This window comes from Anneissia japonica, unplaced genomic scaffold, assembly GCF_011630105.1.
Source record: "Anneissia japonica isolate Jap-2015-1 unplaced genomic scaffold, ASM1163010v1 scaffold597_len517326_cov190, whole genome shotgun sequence".
NCBI lineage: Eukaryota > Metazoa > Echinodermata > Crinoidea > Comatulida > Comatulidae > Anneissia > Anneissia japonica.
The window spans coordinates 235740-254019 of NW_022699214.1; the positions used below are offsets into that span (position 1 = coordinate 235740).

The 18280-nt window shown below is 32.9% G+C and overlaps 1 protein-coding gene across 2 annotated transcripts in view; it reads right to left on the minus strand.

The window, feature by feature from the left end:
• Window positions 1-1100: 1100 nt before the first annotated feature.
• Window positions 1101-18280, minus strand: part of LOC117102874 (phosphatidylinositol 4-phosphate 3-kinase C2 domain-containing subunit beta-like) — a 36644-nt gene continuing 19464 nt past the window's right edge. Inside the window, exons 11-31 of one of the 2 annotated variants that reach the window (XM_033243310.1) lie at window positions 18095-18229; window positions 16190-16231; window positions 13138-13246; window positions 12661-12803; window positions 11662-11850; window positions 11223-11316; window positions 10859-10953; window positions 9982-10162; window positions 9361-9462; window positions 9130-9222; window positions 8779-8908; window positions 8135-8271; window positions 7527-7696; window positions 7261-7417; window positions 6776-6885; window positions 5711-5909; window positions 5040-5282; window positions 4129-4210; window positions 3805-3920; window positions 3179-3304; window positions 1101-2578 (exon numbers count right to left, since the gene is read on the minus strand). In XM_033243310.1, coding sequence (XP_033099201.1) covers window positions 2408-2578; window positions 3179-3304; window positions 3805-3920; window positions 4129-4210; window positions 5040-5282; window positions 5711-5909; window positions 6776-6885; window positions 7261-7417; window positions 7527-7696; window positions 8135-8271; window positions 8779-8908; window positions 9130-9222; window positions 9361-9462; window positions 9982-10162; window positions 10859-10953; window positions 11223-11316; window positions 11662-11850; window positions 12661-12803; window positions 13138-13246; window positions 16190-16231; window positions 18095-18229 — 2824 coding nt within the window. In that variant the 3' untranslated portion in view covers window positions 1101-2407. The remainder of the gene's footprint in view (window positions 2579-3178; window positions 3305-3804; window positions 3921-4128; window positions 4211-5039; window positions 5283-5710; window positions 5910-6775; window positions 6886-7260; window positions 7418-7526; window positions 7697-8134; window positions 8272-8778; window positions 8909-9129; window positions 9223-9360; window positions 9463-9981; window positions 10163-10858; window positions 10954-11222; window positions 11317-11661; window positions 11851-12660; window positions 12804-13137; window positions 13247-16189; window positions 16232-18094; window positions 18230-18280) is intronic. The other variant, XM_033243311.1, reaches the window with a different exon arrangement.

The window sequence follows — 18280 nt, forward strand, 5'->3', positions numbered from 1 at the left end:
TGGTGATGTGATGATGACGAATGCAACTATATAAATGTGACATTTCCGGCCATGAGAGGTACTATTTCCTCAAATTTTCGCACCTCAGCCCAACCATGGTGGGGCTGAGGTGGATATGGACTCTCCTCCATCCCGCTCTCACAATGGCCAGACCACTTGCAAAATGCTTCCGATGGCTATGTACGACTTCTGAAATGAACAAGCATTCTAGTTACATACAGGCAAGAAGCAAGTGTATTAAAGTTGAACCCTTCGCGGCATCGAAATAAATATTTAATAGGCCTACCATGCAAATATGACTTCCTTGTTAAAATTTGTAGGTCTATACAACAGATATTGAATATGTGTCAACTCTCTCTTTATGAGTAAGACTTAAAAACGTACAAATCTACCATTAACCATGCTTCAACACGTTAATCAGGCATAGTACTACATAAATGTTGTAACAAGTTCCATCACAGCTAATTGGATCAGGATTTGTACATTTTAAAGAGGCATAGAAAGATTGGATATGGACTGTTGCTAACTCAGTTACTGATGATTTAGGCATACCTTCTGTTTGAAATCATATCATATAAGGCCATGAAGCACCAGTAACAAAAATTAGTATTTTAACATGAAAGCGTCGTAGAAATATTTCAATTCATTTTCATTATCATCATCGCCGCCATCAAAATCTTCATTGGAAAAACCAATACAGCACAATTAAAATGTTTTTGTATGTTTTAGAACAATGTTATCGTGACATAAATGGACACTTTCAAACTAATAAAAGAAAATAAAAGACTTCTTGAATATTTAGATAGTTTAATCAAAAACCACTTTAATTCTTTCTTTGAAATAGAAGTTGATGAAATAATATAAATTATTGAATTAATTAATTTTTACTGCAATGAATATAGTTGAATATTCCCCAGAAATGTACTCATATGAGTGTAAACTGGACAATGCTAAGGCCACATGTAATTCTAAAGGTCCATCCACACTATCATATTTTATGTGACAAATGTAATATGACATCATTATGTCCATATATGGACACATCATGCAAATTGACATCATTATGTCCATATATGGGCACATCATGCAAATTGACATCATTATGTCCATATATGGGCACATCATGCAAATTGACATCATTATGTCCATATATGGGCACATCATGCAAATTTGTCACATAAATTTTGATAATTTGGACATAAATAACATAACATAAATTTATTTCCCTTTACACAAGAATATGATCCTATAAGGTCCTATTAAAACATTACAAAATTTGATTTCTATAATTATAATATGCAAAATAACACAGCAAATTTGATTTACAATCAACATATTTCTTTCATACACAAATTACATTACTATTCCTATGCTTGTAATGAAAAGTTGAGTGCTAATAAAAGTGTTTACGTAAATTATTGACGCATCAAAACGAATCTACAAGCCAATAAATGAGTAAAATAATAGATATTGCAAACTAGAAATGAAATGGCATAAAAGTGAAATATAAAAATATAATATATCTACAATAATAAAAATCTTTACGGGAAATTAATTGCAATTAAAATAACTGTGAAAATTTATTGGAATAACCGATAAAGCTTAAAAATTAAATTCAGTTTGGTTGTTTAAAATTAACACAGAGTAACACATTGGAAGAAATGTGGATTGAATTAAATGTATTCATTAAATGGAACTTTCTCAAATGTCAATCAAAGTAAGCAAAGGACCAATCAGAACAGGGCCAGGAATGAATGCATCACAATTTGTGGGACCTTAGCAACAATATCCAAGGGGCGGGGCTTAGCGGAACGGTCCATTAAATTAAATCCATTAGTTAAAATATGGTTCAAGGTAGACATTCTATGTTTATACATTTTCCTCATCATATTTAAATTATTATTATTTTGTTCACGTATAACTATATAATTCTTTAAATAATATGGTCCAAGATTGTGATAATTGTCCTCAACAAATGAACTTCAACAAAAATATCAAACTGTGATTCAACTTTAGAATTTTTTTTTTACCCCTTACCTTACCTTCCCTCCTTTTAAAAACATTCTTTCAATTCGCATTTTACTCATTGCCATGATAAACATTTGGCACCTTCAGAGTCTGGCTGTAAATACTGGATAGCTAGTGTCTAGCATACTGCCCTCTAGAGTTTATATGAAGACAATTATTTATTTTTTCACAAGACAGTGTTCGCATATGTATTCTTCATCATGTCACTGGTTATTTTTTTTCAGTTTCTAAATGCAGTGCCTTCTTACATTAATAAGAGGGAACAGCTTCTTAATTTATGTCTATCTCTACTCTATTTGAGCAGACAGGCAAGCTCATATCCTTCATCTTCTAAGCTACCATTGGGAAGTCAAAGCCAGGCAAGGTTTCCTCATCTTCTTTACACGTTACTAAGACTATACCATTTGACAATCTCCTGTGACAAGTCCAGTGATTCAAGCGGAATGTTGACACCTCCCATGAACGTGTTTTCTTTGAGGTAGTCGCTGTTCCAAACTGTCAATTGTAGGGTCCTTTGTAACACATCGTTCCATGGCATGTTCAATACCAGCTGAAAAGAGGAATTATCAAAATTATCTGAAGAATCAATTGTATTGGCATTAATAATCAATATGTAAAGCTGTCTACACTATCAACTTTTCTGTGATAGATACCTGTAATTTGCCCATGTGTGGGCACAATGAGACCACATCATATATTTTCAATTGGGGATGAGTATGAATATAATAGTAGTCAACTATCATATGTAGTTTAAATTAGGCAATAACACACAATTATTGTACATTGCACATTTTTGCACCTGGATATTTTGAATCTTAAGTCCATTATCAGAAAGAGATGAAATGATCTGACATTTTCAAATTTTAACAATATTTCTAAGATGATCCAAACTCAATTAGAAGAGCTAAAATCAATTCAATCACTTGTTATCTGCTAAAACAGTACTGTAAAATAGAAAATACAAAGGGAAAAAAAATATATATATATAACATGTATATCTAAACAAACAATGTATTATGGTGTAGAAATATTACTTTAATAAGTTTCTACTGACCAGCATACCACAGCCTAATCAAGCTATGTAATACAGTATCCTTATTATTTTAACAATATCCTTAATCTAAATACTGAAAAGTGCATATCATCTTACCATTTCGTTGAATGTAGGGTTGAACGATTTCTTTACAATTTTAGTCTTTCGTTTTGTGAGCTTCTGGTCATCTGGCAGGAGGTATGTTTTCACGTAAGGGTCGGGTTCAGTACCATCAGGTGACAGCTGAAAAAAGTTGAGAAAAATTATAATTAAGGTATTTTTTAAATCATGAAGAAAGTTCAGGACTTGCTCATAGACAAAAACAAGTTCATTCACCAAACGCAACAAAGCATCATGTGTTCCAAATGACAGCGGTCTACTCTCCATGCCCCTCAAAGTAACTTGGTTATAAAGCAGCCTGGGAAGCAGCCCTACTCCCCATTCTCATAAAGAGAATTGGCTACTGAACATTCAGGATATCAAATAATCAGATTTCCAATCCCAAGCCTTGTAAAGGGATTTGGTTTTAGTACACCTAGTCCACACCTTGAGCACTTTGGGACTTCGGTATAAAGCGCTATACTGTATACACTATACTGTAAATCAAACCACATTACATTACATTCACCAAATAACTGTACTCATCACTACCCCAAGCCTCATAAAATTGGCTATAGAAAACTCCAAGCATTCCCAATGAACACCTCTCTACCCTTTCAAATGTAAACCATTTTGGTACTTACAAGATCTTTAGCATGCATGATCATAACAAAGAGGGCGTTGTTCTTATAGTGGACGGACAGCTTGACTTGACCTCCAACCTGGCCAGGCACAAATTTTCTATCATTTTCCGCATCACCTGATAAAAATATGTAATTTATTATCAGAAAATTTAATATGTATACATTTCATTTGTTGATTGTTGTTAAATATGCAACGCTCTGTAACAATTATCAGTGGTTTGCCTGTCATATAACAACCACATAATATGGGCATACAACTGGTATCATCACATAAAAACTGATAGTGCAAACAGGGAATTATAAATTTATAACATATTAATTTACCTTTCAGCTTTGATGTTGAAGTTTTGTTTGCATCTTTCTCATCTCTAATTAAGGGATGGAAAAATGTGTACACCAAATCCGACTGTGAAAAAAAATGGATAATTTAACTTATACCACCAACAACCAATGCTTTGCAACATTTACTAATATTCGTAAATATTTTCAATTTCATTTTATTATTATAACTACTATCATTATTGATATTATTACAGTATTTTAATATTACTATTATTAATAATATCATTAATTATATTATCCTTCTGACAACTATTATCAATATTTAAATCAGTGTTATTATTTATACTATTGTCTCCACCATCACCACTGCTACCACCCTTTGTAATTGTTATCATCATCATGGTCTTCATCATCACGATATAATATTATTATATTATTATTAGAGTCATTATCACTGTTAACAATATTGATATACAGTACTACAGTATTATTATTATTAATAATATTATTAATACTATTATTATTATATGATTATAACAGTATTATTATTATTATTATTACAGTATTATTATTATTATTATCATTATTATTACTTAGAAAATGGAGAAATTAGGGAACAATTAAAAAAACGATGTTAAGAGGAAAATAACATGACGTTAAGGGGAAAACAACACAAAAGATATTGCCCTTAAGTCTGATTTAGAGAAATAATAATTATATTATCATTATAATTTTCATAAATATCACTATTACTATTACCACTGTACTTACTAATAATGATATTAGATATTATTCACTTGATGATGATTGAAGCAACTCAATCAAAATGTTGAGACATTCTTAACAACAACTGTTCTTTTCAGAACTACGTGTATTTACTAAAAGCTTTTAACATAATAATAATAATAGTAATAAAATTACTGAAATATGATTAATATTGCAATTGTTTTTACCTCTGATATTACAGGTGGGGCTGAAAATAAGTGTGTCAGGAACAGTTCTATTTCATTCTTCCTCCTCTCTGCCACCTGCTTCACGTGTGTTCGTCCAAACAAAACACGCGATGACAAAGGAGGTAACTTGACCTCCAGGCTTAGCATCGCAAGTTTCTCCTCTAACTCATGGAATTCACTGAAACGTCTGAAGATGAAAGTTGGAATGGTTGATCCTTCTCGTTGCACTCGTATTATGTACACCTGCAAAATAAAATGATAAAATGACTTTATATCTATTTATGTCTTATTAGGCAATTTTATCTGATATAGTCACACCACAACAAAGTTACAATAAAATGTCTAATCAATAAAATTAATATAGCAGATCACATTAAAAAAAAAACCTTGAGGCAGGAAGCAGAAATGTGAAAAAAAATGAGAACCCAAACTAACAGAGTGCAAAAGATACAAAAGCCCAAGTAAGCCAATGCATCATTTTCTATCAATTTAAGGTATGAAGCCTGCCAGATTTTTTACTCACAGCGCGATATGATGAGGTTCTGCTTGGGATCTTTCAGCTAAAAATAACCATTATCAACAAGGGCAGTTTAACTCAGGAAAGCATTTAAAATTTGCAGTTTATATTTCTTTTTCGATTTAATTTACAGAAAAAAATAAATAAAACTTACGTAGTACTTCTCAGAGTCATATCGTTTCTGAATACCAAAGACAGATGCGCTGATGATACGACCATCGGTTGCTAAGGTGTACTTCTTAGGCGCGAATGACAACTCATCAGGGTTAACACCTGAGAACCGAAGCTGTGCAAGATTATGTACGAAGAAATTGAGCTGCGTTGATTTTGATCCTAGACTCGCCTCTATCAGTCTGAAAGTGATCCAAATTCAAATGTTCTTTATTGGCAATTTCGTAAACAAAATTGAAGGGTAACAAAAAATTGTCAAAAACAATATGAGAAAAAGCATGACACATACAAATTAAACTTACATATCTGAAAATTGGAAATTTATGAAATTCACAAATAAACAAACAATAAATGTGTTAATTAAAAACACTATTTTACAATATCATCATGATAATGATTATGATAATAATAATGATGATTTTAATGATTCTCTTTATTTTTCTTTAGTGATGTAAAAAATGGATGTCCACATTGTGTACAAAATAAAATTCTGATGATAATGATGTAGATGATAATAATTAGAATAATGTTGATGATTATAGCTATTGGCTGCACTTTTATGCCTAATTTATATCTACTGTACATAAAAAAAAAAAAAATACTAAGATAGTGATGTTAATGATAAAAATAATAATGTGGATAATGATGAAAATGCTATTTTGACACGTGTGACCCCATTTAACAGTAGTTGAAAAATACCACAAGTGGATAGTAAAATTATGTTTTATTCTGGATGGCCAGTCAAACTTGCAAACATGCACATATAAACGAAAACCAAAAACAAAGAGCACATTGGGATGCTCTGAAATACTTTCTTAAACATAAAGGTGGTTATCGGCTGACAGCGTGAGTTGAAAAGAGTTGACTCACATTCTCAAAAGATGATTGCAAAGGGGACCCCCCCACCCCACAATCATGTGATTTTTGTTGATGATGACAGCAATAGCAACAACAGCAGCAGAAACAACAGCAGCAAGAGCAACAATGATGATAGCAATGATGAAGACAATTTTACATAACAATGTAGATTGATATCAGACATGCTCACCTTGTAAACATGCCAGTAGCTTCTGCATCACTGGCTTCTGGCTTTAGCGCATTCTGCACATACTCCAGATCCTGCACCCTACACAACTGAGCTATCCCAGAATTCAACATCTAAAGAATATATGGAAGAGAAAGCACATCAAACAACCAATCACTAAACCAATCAAACAACCAATCAATCAGTCAATTAACCAATCAATCACTCAATCATTAATTAATCCTGTTTACAAAACAATTACTGGATTATTTAATCCATCATAGTAATTTTCAATAAGAACTGTGTTATTATTGGTTAAATGAAAATAACAAACTATTACAAATATTATAAAATATGGGGATGTACAATCAGTTTAATTAATGGTAATTACAAAGACTTAAAATAACCTTTTAATTACTTTTTATAATTGTTATTACCTTCAGTATTATATTTTGTATTAATTAATACCCATCAGGTGTAATTAGTTTATCAATTACTCCGTCACTTACCAATCCAAAGAGGTTGAAGAACAGATTGGCATGTTTGCGGACTAGATTGAACGCAGCACAACAAACATCTACAAAGTCCTGAAATTTACTGCTTTGTTTGTCGCCCCCATTGATCACATATGCCATGTCGGATGACAGCACAAAAGGCACGCGGTCCCTGAAAAATTAAGTTTCATTACAAAAAAAAATTAGCAAAGATATGGAGAGGCCATCATCTAATAAAACTGAAAGTCAGACTGATAAGCAAAAACTGTACTTGGACAAACCTTTTGATGTTTCCAAACATCTGTGCATTGCCAAGAAACTTGCCAAAATCGATATGGAACATGTGACCTGTCTTAGTAACCATAATGTTGTCGTTGTGCCGATCACCAACCCCTAGGACATACGTAGCCACACAGTAGCCAGCACAGGAAAAAGTGAAATTTTCTACAGCCTATGGAAAATGAAATACAAAGAATGTCAATCAATGCCATATATTCAATGTTGGTCAGCTCACACTATTTCCTCTATGTCAGTAAAAAATGTAAATATCCCGAGATCTGTACATTACGATTGGATGGGTAAGTTCGGACTATATATAGCACTATGTGTTGTGTTGTTGTTGTGTTGTGACATGAGCTATATGAATTGACAGTATTATTATTATTATATATAGGAAATTTGCAAATGTTGACCTGCCTTTTCTGACAGCTAAGTTCTGTGTATTGCTTAATTAATATCTAGGTGCTGACAATTCCATAATTATTTAGAAATTTTGATAGCACAGTAGTGCTGCATATTTCAATCAATCAATCAATTAATTAATCAATCAATCAATCAACCATCAGTTATTTACATGTGTGTGTATTACAATGTAAAACTACCATCTTACTTTCGTAAATTCCAGCTCAGTTGGATTGTGTTTCTGCAGCCATTCTGTTAGAGGTTTGTCCTTGAAGGAACCTGTCACACCCTGCTCCACCTGGATTTTCCGTAGCGTCTCTGCATCCTGAACAACTTCGATCATACCTGTAAAAAAAATTGAAGACACATTTTTTTCTACTGTATACAATTACAGTATCCATTAATTCATTTAATTATCAAACAATAGTTCAAGAGGCATTGCAGACTCAATAGGCCCTTCAAAAAGTCCAATCTGGATTTATCACTACTAAAATACCTAAGAAATTAAATTGTTATAATCTTTTTGTATCAATTTTTATTAATGGCATGTAATATATATAGTAAATTGAACAGTCATATGTTGAAGTAATTAAAGTTAAATTCTATATTTTTAATTTGTCATTATCAATTTTATTGATGCAACTTCCTGATATTTTATATACTATAAGCTTGTATGGCAAAACAGGACCATATGTAAAACAGGCTGTTACATCCTCCTGAGATGTTATCCTGTATAAATATGTTCAATAATAATAATAATAATATTTGGAGGTAAAGAGTAGGTAAAAAGGAGAAGGGAGAGAAAACACTTTGAGAGGAAGAGAATGGGAGAAGAGACATTTTAATACTTGCCTTGATTTTTTCCAGTAGCTAAGCAGGTAAACGTGATCATTCTCATATCAAGTCCTTCTGATAACCACAGTTTATCCATGATACGTATCATCTGCATTATTAACATATCCTGACGCATATCTTCACCAGCCTAAGGAATCACATGGTTATCATATTAAAACACAGCAGCATAAAGTAAACCACTGTAATTTTTTAATTTTAAAATAAGATTCTACAGTATAGACCACATAAATTCCTGCATTATAATGTAGAACAAATTAATTTCTTCAAGTAGTTGAACACATTCTCAAATAAAGTATATGGATATTTAAATCTTACTGATTCACAAAGAATAATTAATAAGAGACTCACCTTAAAAATAGTGATAATATCACTTCCTAAGGCATCCATATTGTAGAAAGACAACTTAAGAGGTACAGTGAATGATGGGTAATAGGAGCAAGCCTAGAGGGAGACAAACAACCATGTAATCATTTTTCATCATCATTATTTTGCTTTCCATAGAGCAATACAACTGCGATAGATGTAAATAATCTATCACACAATATTTCTTTTACTATCGATAAACAATTTGTGACAAACCTTAATGTTTATGCCATTTACGTCTAAACTTGGTGATGTTGGCAAACGAAGCTCCTCTGCAATATTCATGGAAAGATCTGTTAGTGAAGACTGCAGTATATTCTACAAAGGGGTAGAAATGAAACTTATGAGTGCTAGTACTATCCCGAATATTTTGAAAAGCATGTTGAGATACTATTTTTTTGTTATCATCATTATCATTACCATCATCCTTCTTATAATAATCCTCCACATCATCACAACTATCCTTCTAATCATCATGCTTCTCCTCTGCAACATCACCTTTACTTTAATCATTATAAACCTCACATTCATTATAATAAAATGAATTATCTGTTTTATTACAAGAGTTCTGCCCCTTCTCCACCTCATCATCATTATCCTCATTTGTATCCTACTCCTTATCATGTTTCTCCTCTTCATTATCTTTCTTATCATACTGATTATCATTCTTCACTTCATTATCATAATATCATAATCATCCTAATAATCATTCCTCATTATCCCATTCATCCTCCTAGTCCTAATCCTCATATTATCAGCCTCATCATTAAATTTATTTACATTAATGTCTGAGTAAACAGGACAATAGTCATTATTTAATTGAAATGAGACACAAACCATTCTCATTGAATCCTTGGCTGATTTGACTCCATCTGCTATCAATGTCAAGCTCTTGATGAGGGCGTCTTGGTAGTGGAACTGTTCCCGTAATGCTTTACCACACATGCATAGCAATGCACCAAGGACCATTTGAAATCGCACTCTATACTGATTATCTGCTAAACCGTCATGTAAATACCTAGAATAATAATGTGGGAAAAAATTTGTCTATGAAAAAATTTAGTGTGTCCTATATTAAAGTTCTAATGCTAGGTTTACATTATTTTCCTGGTGGCCATGGCAACCCTGTTTGTCCAAAATGTAGTGCGCTGTATGATTTTGGCCATTTTTTTCCCCTCCATATTCAAGTTTTGTGGTCTTACTCAGGTTTTTTCTTTCACAGCTTGGTCTTCGTCAATTGCTTCTTGTTTTATTTGTGGCGTTTTTCCTATTTATGCTTCCCGTCCCACTACAGAGCACCTCCAATTTTTGTTATGGCCTATTATGTACTGTCACATTTTGTTGCGTTCGCCCCATTTTACTATGGCCTACTAGGTTTCTCATCCACACTGGGACTGCCGTGGCAAATTTTTTGACAGTTTAAAAATCTGCGCCGGCATCCACGGCAATCACGACCTGTCACGTTTGCCCATCCCGTCCCTCCGTGCTGTCTCATGTCCATCCTGTTTTACTCACGGTGGCCTGAAATTTGGCTGCTGAAGGCACGGGAACATAGTGTAAGCCAAGCATTAACACAGAATCATATTAAACATCAAAATGCCAACAGTTACAGGGTAAACAGCAGCTGTATTGTAATGACATAGATAGTTTTCGTAAATAATGTAAAGTAATGTAAAATGTTTATAGTAATTCTTTTGTAACATGTTTAGCTCACCAATAAAGATAGTGCGCAATGCGGACATTTGTCATGGAGCGTTCAATTAAAAAGTTGGCTAATGCAGAGTCATGGTAACTCTCGTATTTCAATGCCTGAAACAAAGAAAAGATAACAATTTGGTCATTAAAATCAATTCACAATTTTCAGGGGTGTTCTAGTTAAAGAAACAATAGCAATATTACGATATTCAGGAAAGTATTCAAAAATCACACACACACACACACACCCACACACACACAAATGGAAGAAGAGCTCTGTAAAGACAAATCCCATAGTGTATCTCCACAGGCTTTAATTACTTGTTATTCTACTATGTATGTCATATGACCTGGATTAGCCAACAAGAGTAATAAAATTTTACCTGAACTAATTGTGGTAAGTAATCGCAAAGGTCATCATCTGTCATTGCCTTAATCCAGCTGACTGCTAATGTACGAACCTCCTGATCAGCGAAACTGGAAAAGAATATATGTAAACAAAAATCACAAAATCTATTTGATTGTTGTATATTAAAAGCATTTTGTAATTGTTTCGTGTTCAATTGAATAATAGCCCACTGTTTAGCCGACTGAGCTATGCTGTTCGGTATTACTGTTTGTGCTTGTAATCTTGACGTATAAAACCAATTAAAGTCATCAGCAAATTTTTAAACAAACATCTGCACTTTTAATAAATCCAAAATCTTACGAACTAAATAAACTAATATTAAAGATATACCAGATAAAGGAAGACACGAAAAATATGGGCGGCGTCAGAGTGAACCCAAACCTCAAGATTGTGAACACCATCTTTGTACTCACTGTGGGTTCAGTAGATGCAATGCTTCTACTGGTGGCATTGGCTTCCAGCTGGCTATCATGGAGTAGATATCTGACAAGTTAGCCCAAGCCCAACTGCTAGCCACTTTCAATATCCTAGGCAGGGCTGTGGGGATTTCATAGCAGTAGCGACGCTTGGACCAAAGAAAGTGGGCATCTCCATCTTCAAGCCTAGCAATGAGCAAAGAAAAGTTTGTCTAATTAATCTAGGGACTATGAGAGATGGCCACCAATTTTTTTGCATTTCTCTGAGTTACCATAAGTAATGGCAATCTGTGTACAGGTTTTGTCCACAAGTCACGAAAGATGGCCACAGGTCTGTGTTAGATTTCTGTTTATAGGTCATGACAAATGGCAACCTGTGTATTGGCCGTCTATCCATGAGTCATGAGAAATGATCACCTGTCAGTGTTTGTCCATATAGAGCCATAGGTCATGACAAATGGCAACCTGTGTGTTGGCCGTCTATCCATGAGTCATGAGAAATGATCACCTGTCAGTGTTTGTCCATATAGAGCCAGGTAAGCATTCGCAATGTGAGGTATTGCCTCTTTTAAGTGGAATTCAATGGCTTCAAAAAACAATACATATAATCATAGCCTAGGCTTGGACTGGAATGATGTTTATTTATTGAACGAATGCCAGCCTACGCTACTTACTGTAGGCCTAATAAGTGCTTTTTTTTATTCTACCAGACACACAATTTTTACTGGTTGGTCAGTTATTTTTAATGGTAAAATTGACGACTAAAATGGCTTCGAGAGAACACTGCCTGTGTGTTGAGCTTCTGTCCATGAGTCATGAGAAATTAACACCTGTGCTACTGGACCTCTGTCCCAAATTTAAAAGAACGACAATTAATCTGTCGGTTTTAACCACAGTTGTTCGTTTAGCTTAGTGCTAGAGAGCATTATATTTTTGCAATGGAATTCTACGTAATAGACTGATGAATTGCCCAGAGACTTCACCATCAGGTGTTACCTGGAGAGGACATCCTTCTGGAGGATAGCACTGATGCGTTCTTCTTCCTCAACTGTCAGAGCACTCAGTCCTTGGAGGTTGGTATTAACTGTTGTCTTGACAGGTGGAAAGATTACGTTGTTAGTACTTGATGGCAATTCAATCTGAAATAAATAAAAATATTATTGATGATGATAATATTAACAGCAATAGTTTTGGTGATTACAACAATGATGATAATTTAACAATATTATAATAATAATAATAATAATAATAATAATAATATTAATAATAATAAGTTTGCATTTATTTAAATCAGTATCACAAAAAATAATGTTGGTATCAAAAATAAAATAAATGTAAGTCAAAAAAAAATCAGCATGAATATAATATCACAATATATAAATATATATCAGAAAAATTTAAAATAATCTGAAAATAATTATGAAGAAGCAAGCAAAATTAGAATACAGAGATTATTTACTTTAAATTACTCACATGTAAAATAACACTACTTGGGTCCATGATATTCGAGGCGCATGTTCCAATTGGATTACTGTTGGAGTCTGGCCACAAGCCTAGCAAATTGTTTCCACTCAGTAGGACGCTATAATTAGACAACAACAGAATTTAAAATATGCCAAATCTTGAATGTCGCTATCCTTTAAGCTTTATGTTTGAGAAACTGGTAAGTTTGTGAGCTTTCCAGAAGCATAAAAATGAGGTGTTAGGATGAAATTATGATGAAACACTAATGGCATGAACAATGTTACTAAAATTTGCATTTTCACATAACAATTTTTACAGCTCAGTTCTACAACCAATATAGTACAAGAAATGATAAAATTAAAACATTTTTTTCTTTCAGCTTCGTGATATAAAACATAGTTATTTTAATCACATAAAATTTAAGGCCCTATTCACACTATCAAATGTTATTTGTGACATGACATGACATCATGACCATATACAGACACATCATGACTATATATGGGCATACAACAGACAGAGCTTAATAGTGTGAAACAGACCTTGACAGCAACTACACTATATAATGGAACTAGATGCTCTACAAACTGCTCTAAAGCTGTCCACACTATATCAAATTTTATGAGACAAATGAAGGTGATATGCTCATATTTGGGTGTACTATGACATCACCATGCCCATATTTGGGTGTACTATGACATCACCATGCCCATATTTGGGCACATCACACAAATTTGTCACATAAGGTTTGATATTGTGGACACACCTTAAGTCACATCATGTGAAACATATTCCCATATTTTACATTTGCACCCAGGACTCTCGGGTAAAAAATCAAGCACCTTAGCCACCAAGCTACAGCTCAAATACTACACAGTTCAGTCATCAAGTTAAAAATTAGCTTTAATTATTGAATAAATGAGTTGCATTCTCACATGTTTACATGTGATGAATCTCGCATCCAATCACGAAATGGCAACCTCAGGATGTTTTCATTTACACCAATGTATGTATGAATGTTACAGTAAGCCCACATTGTTGTGTCGCAAAAAAATGTGAAATTGTCATGAGTGTGCATTTGACCTTGTTCAGTCATGCATAATATATGCAAATTCAATTTAGATGGCCATGTCATTACTAATTGTACTATGTAGCAAACCCACAAGGAAATTGGATCTACTTTGGAAATGATGCAGGCTTTTTGTAACCCTCGCTACACTATTAAGTGTTTTGCAATTCCCGCTGAATTTGGGATAATGGGATAATACCAAAAATAGACAGGAGCATAAATTTTGTCAAAAATGAGTTTTCATCATTTTCTTATGGTTATCCTCTTTGTATGTGTATATGGAGACTTTTCTTTATACATAATTTTAAAGCCAGGATCTGGAGGGAAAATTTTTGAAATGTGGTTACGCCCCCTTTTCCCCAGTTTTAAATATTCCAAAATCTGTATCTCATTAAACGTTCACAACCATTTCTTCAAACACCACCAACATATAAAACATTTTTTCCCACACAGCCTGGAAGTCAAAGCTTTTGAACACTATACCTAAATAGTGCTGAAACAATTAAATAGCTAATATTTCAATTCAGATCTCTTAAAATTCCATTTTAAAGCATATATATATTTTCACAACCAGGCATGGGGTTATAATCATATAATATGCATTTAATGGTATGTTCATTAAATTATGGCGGCTACATTACAATTGTTAGCCTATCTGGTGCAAATATTCTCATTTGTGGCAGGAAGTTACGTAAGTTCCTCACTAAGCAGTTACAAACAAGCATAAAAATCTAAATTAATCAAATGCAATTTCTAATCATTATAATTGAAAGTAAACCTGAAAAAAATAGTTAATATTATATAGAGCTTAATAAAAGTAAAATTATATCAATGACATAAATCTTCAGAATCTCTATCCAGGATGACAGGCTTGTTATATGAACTAAATGAAGTTCTTTTGAAGCCTGCAACAGGTCAGTGGCAGTGTCAGTGGGAGGTCAGGGAAGAACCCTGTCATTGGACAATTATACCAGATGCAGTATCTTGTAGGTATATTTCTAATACTGTACAAATAGTACACAAATCAAAAGGTGAGTCTGGTAGTCTATGAGTGAGATACTTAGGCCTGGAATATACTGTCAACATCAAAACAGAATGCAACAGCGCATCAGATGCAATGATCTGCTCAATATACCACTGAGAGTGTTGGGTCTACTGTTGTCGGGCAAGTGATCATATATAGCATTCATCGGCCAATGCAGTCCATGCCACGCTACTCCCCAACCCACCACAAAAATTGTAACTTAATTTATACTGTATGTAAATCATATTGTCGTTCGCTCATGTATTTTTCAAATTATATTCTTATATCGGTTAAATTTTAATTACTTATTGTATTCTTAATAATTATTGTAAAATCTTACTGTATTTCTAATGTTGTACTTGTGAAGCGCTTTGATCAATTTGGAAAGGCACTATATAAATCATATTTACTATTATTATTATTATAAAAATCAGATCTAGTGTCAAGGTAACTCGTATTATCTTTAATGTAATTTCGCAGAGGGCAACTTGGCATATATCGGTATCATCCAAGTAAGTATTCACAAATGACACAATAAATTTGTTATTTGCTATGTTAGATAAATGACCACTTAAAACACCACAAGTTCATGGGCAACTGCTTATGAAGCACTTGCCCAAGTTAAAAAAAACACACAGTAGTAAAAATATGTCTATGAATAAAATGCTAGGCTAGGTTGTTCAACCATTCTAGCAAAATATTATATACCATGCATACTAAGAAAAAATACACAGAAGAAAAACAAATGCACAGACAATTAAATCAGAATTAATAACAACATAAGCAGTGTGGGTAATTTTACCCAGTATTTTGCAAAAAGGAAGTGTACATTTCCCATGCTGCAGTATGCTAAAAAAGTGTGTGCTACCCATAATGCAACATACAAAAAATGTGCATAATATAAAAAAAATAAAATACTGTTAGTACTTGAATTAACGGAAGCGTGCACAAATTGCTAACACACTAACCTGGACCACACCCTTTTTTCAGTGTGTGGGTTCACTTTAATTCTAGAAAACATTATGCAAGAGAGAAAAAAACAGAACACTGCTGTGGTGAGTTCCTTGTATTTTAAAATAAAACTCTCAGATTTATAGCAAAATTATTTGTTATACAAACCATGTGTTAAATACCACTGCCAAAAGACTGCCAGAACAAGTTAAAGTGAGCAATATTTATTTTTACAGTATTTGTAAAACACAAACAATGGTGTTATAATATAATTTGTCATGTGGTGACTCAGCTTATTTGGCAATGCAAATCCCGTAACTATTAACCATGTAAGTTGTTAATCAACCAGTTGTCATTATAATTACAGTAAATCTTCTTACACCTACAGATATTAATTTACATAGATTTTACCAGGCATAAAGTCTATATAAATGACTATAGGTTAAATTGAATTAAAATTATTAATTACCTAAATCCCCTTAAATATTTCATGCAATTAAGCAACTGTATTAAAATTTTATACAGAAATTTGATGTTGAATGCATAATGTCCTTGTTGTACAGCTTAAGGAAACTAATCATAGTGAAATTCATATTTTAATTACCCATCTTACTACTACAGTAGATATATTGTCTTTAGCTACCAAATTTACTGTAGATGCGCTCCCAGTGAGGAAATTAATATTTAACAGTTCTAAAAGATTTTGTTTACCAATTAACTCATGTATTTAAATTGTATACAGGTGTCATCATTTTCTTATAATGCAGGTGTCCCAGATGTAGACTTTAAGGAATCCATTCCAAGTGAAATTGATATTAAAAATTACCCATACTCTCATGAGGTAGCTTATCCCATTTAAGCAAATTAACATTTCATACAGGTATTTGGGAAGTTGTGCTTTCATTCAAAACAATTTAAAAACCACAAGAAAATACATGCTTGGAGACACTATATATAACATATCAAATTATTTTGCTAAATTAATCACAAAAAACATATTACTTTAAAGGTTATTAAGAAAAAAAATCAATTTCCTAACTTCAAAACATGGGATTGTTTTTAATATTTTCTAATCAATCATTATTAAATAAAATTATCTCATTGAAAACAATTGAACTTAAATTTTTGCTTTGTGATTGTAGTAATATTTTGTGTTGTTATTCATGTAATTTTTTAATATTTTCTGTGTACTGGGCCCTCTGTGAAAACAGAAACATTTTAATGAAGAGGTAACCCAGTATAAAGAACAAATAAATAAAAATAAATAAATACAATTATGTATAAAAATTAACTATTATAAATGTTATAAATACTGACAAACATTTATCTGGGCTCACTCTAACATTTGAACATTATTGGGGGATGGTAGCTAGCGGTGGTTTACTAGATTTCTACCACCACCACACCACATCGGCCCTTGTGTTTTAGTGGAAAAACCCAAGCTAGTAGTGGTACCTTCATCTTAGTCTCAGTCATACAGCCACTGCCCTGCATCTACCGCGTTAAAATAACAACTACAATTAAAAGATAACTTGCGAGACAGGCAATGACGTTTGCAGCAAGACTACTCATACAACAACACAAATAAGCGTCGCATGGAGTTTAGCAAAAATGGAGCTCAAATGAAAAAAAATGATGTATTTTAGCAAGCATTTAAAACTTTTTTTAATTTTAGGCCTTTGCCAAAATGACTGAAGCAGTTGATTTTTTCTTCGCCAATCCAAAATTTTTTTCGCGTATGGCGACCTGGTGATCGGTCAGCGTGAGCCCAGATTATAAAGAAAGATATAATAATATAATAATAATATTAATATAATACAGTAATAATATTATAAATGTACAGTAGTTTAATTTTGTGGTGTGAAAAAGTTATTCTGAAATATAGAATTGAATAAATGAGTAAATTATTACAGCCAACCTACCTTTTGTAGTTGAAGAGTGGTACAGCAACCCAGCCTAGCGTTGTCTTATCGGTCTTGTCTGAATGACTACCATATAAAGTCAAGCACAGTCTAGACTCCCTTGGTAAATTGCAGATGGATAAAGGAATATCAATGCTGAAATTTAAAGGACAAAGATACGATTACATCAATTTTTTTTTACAAACA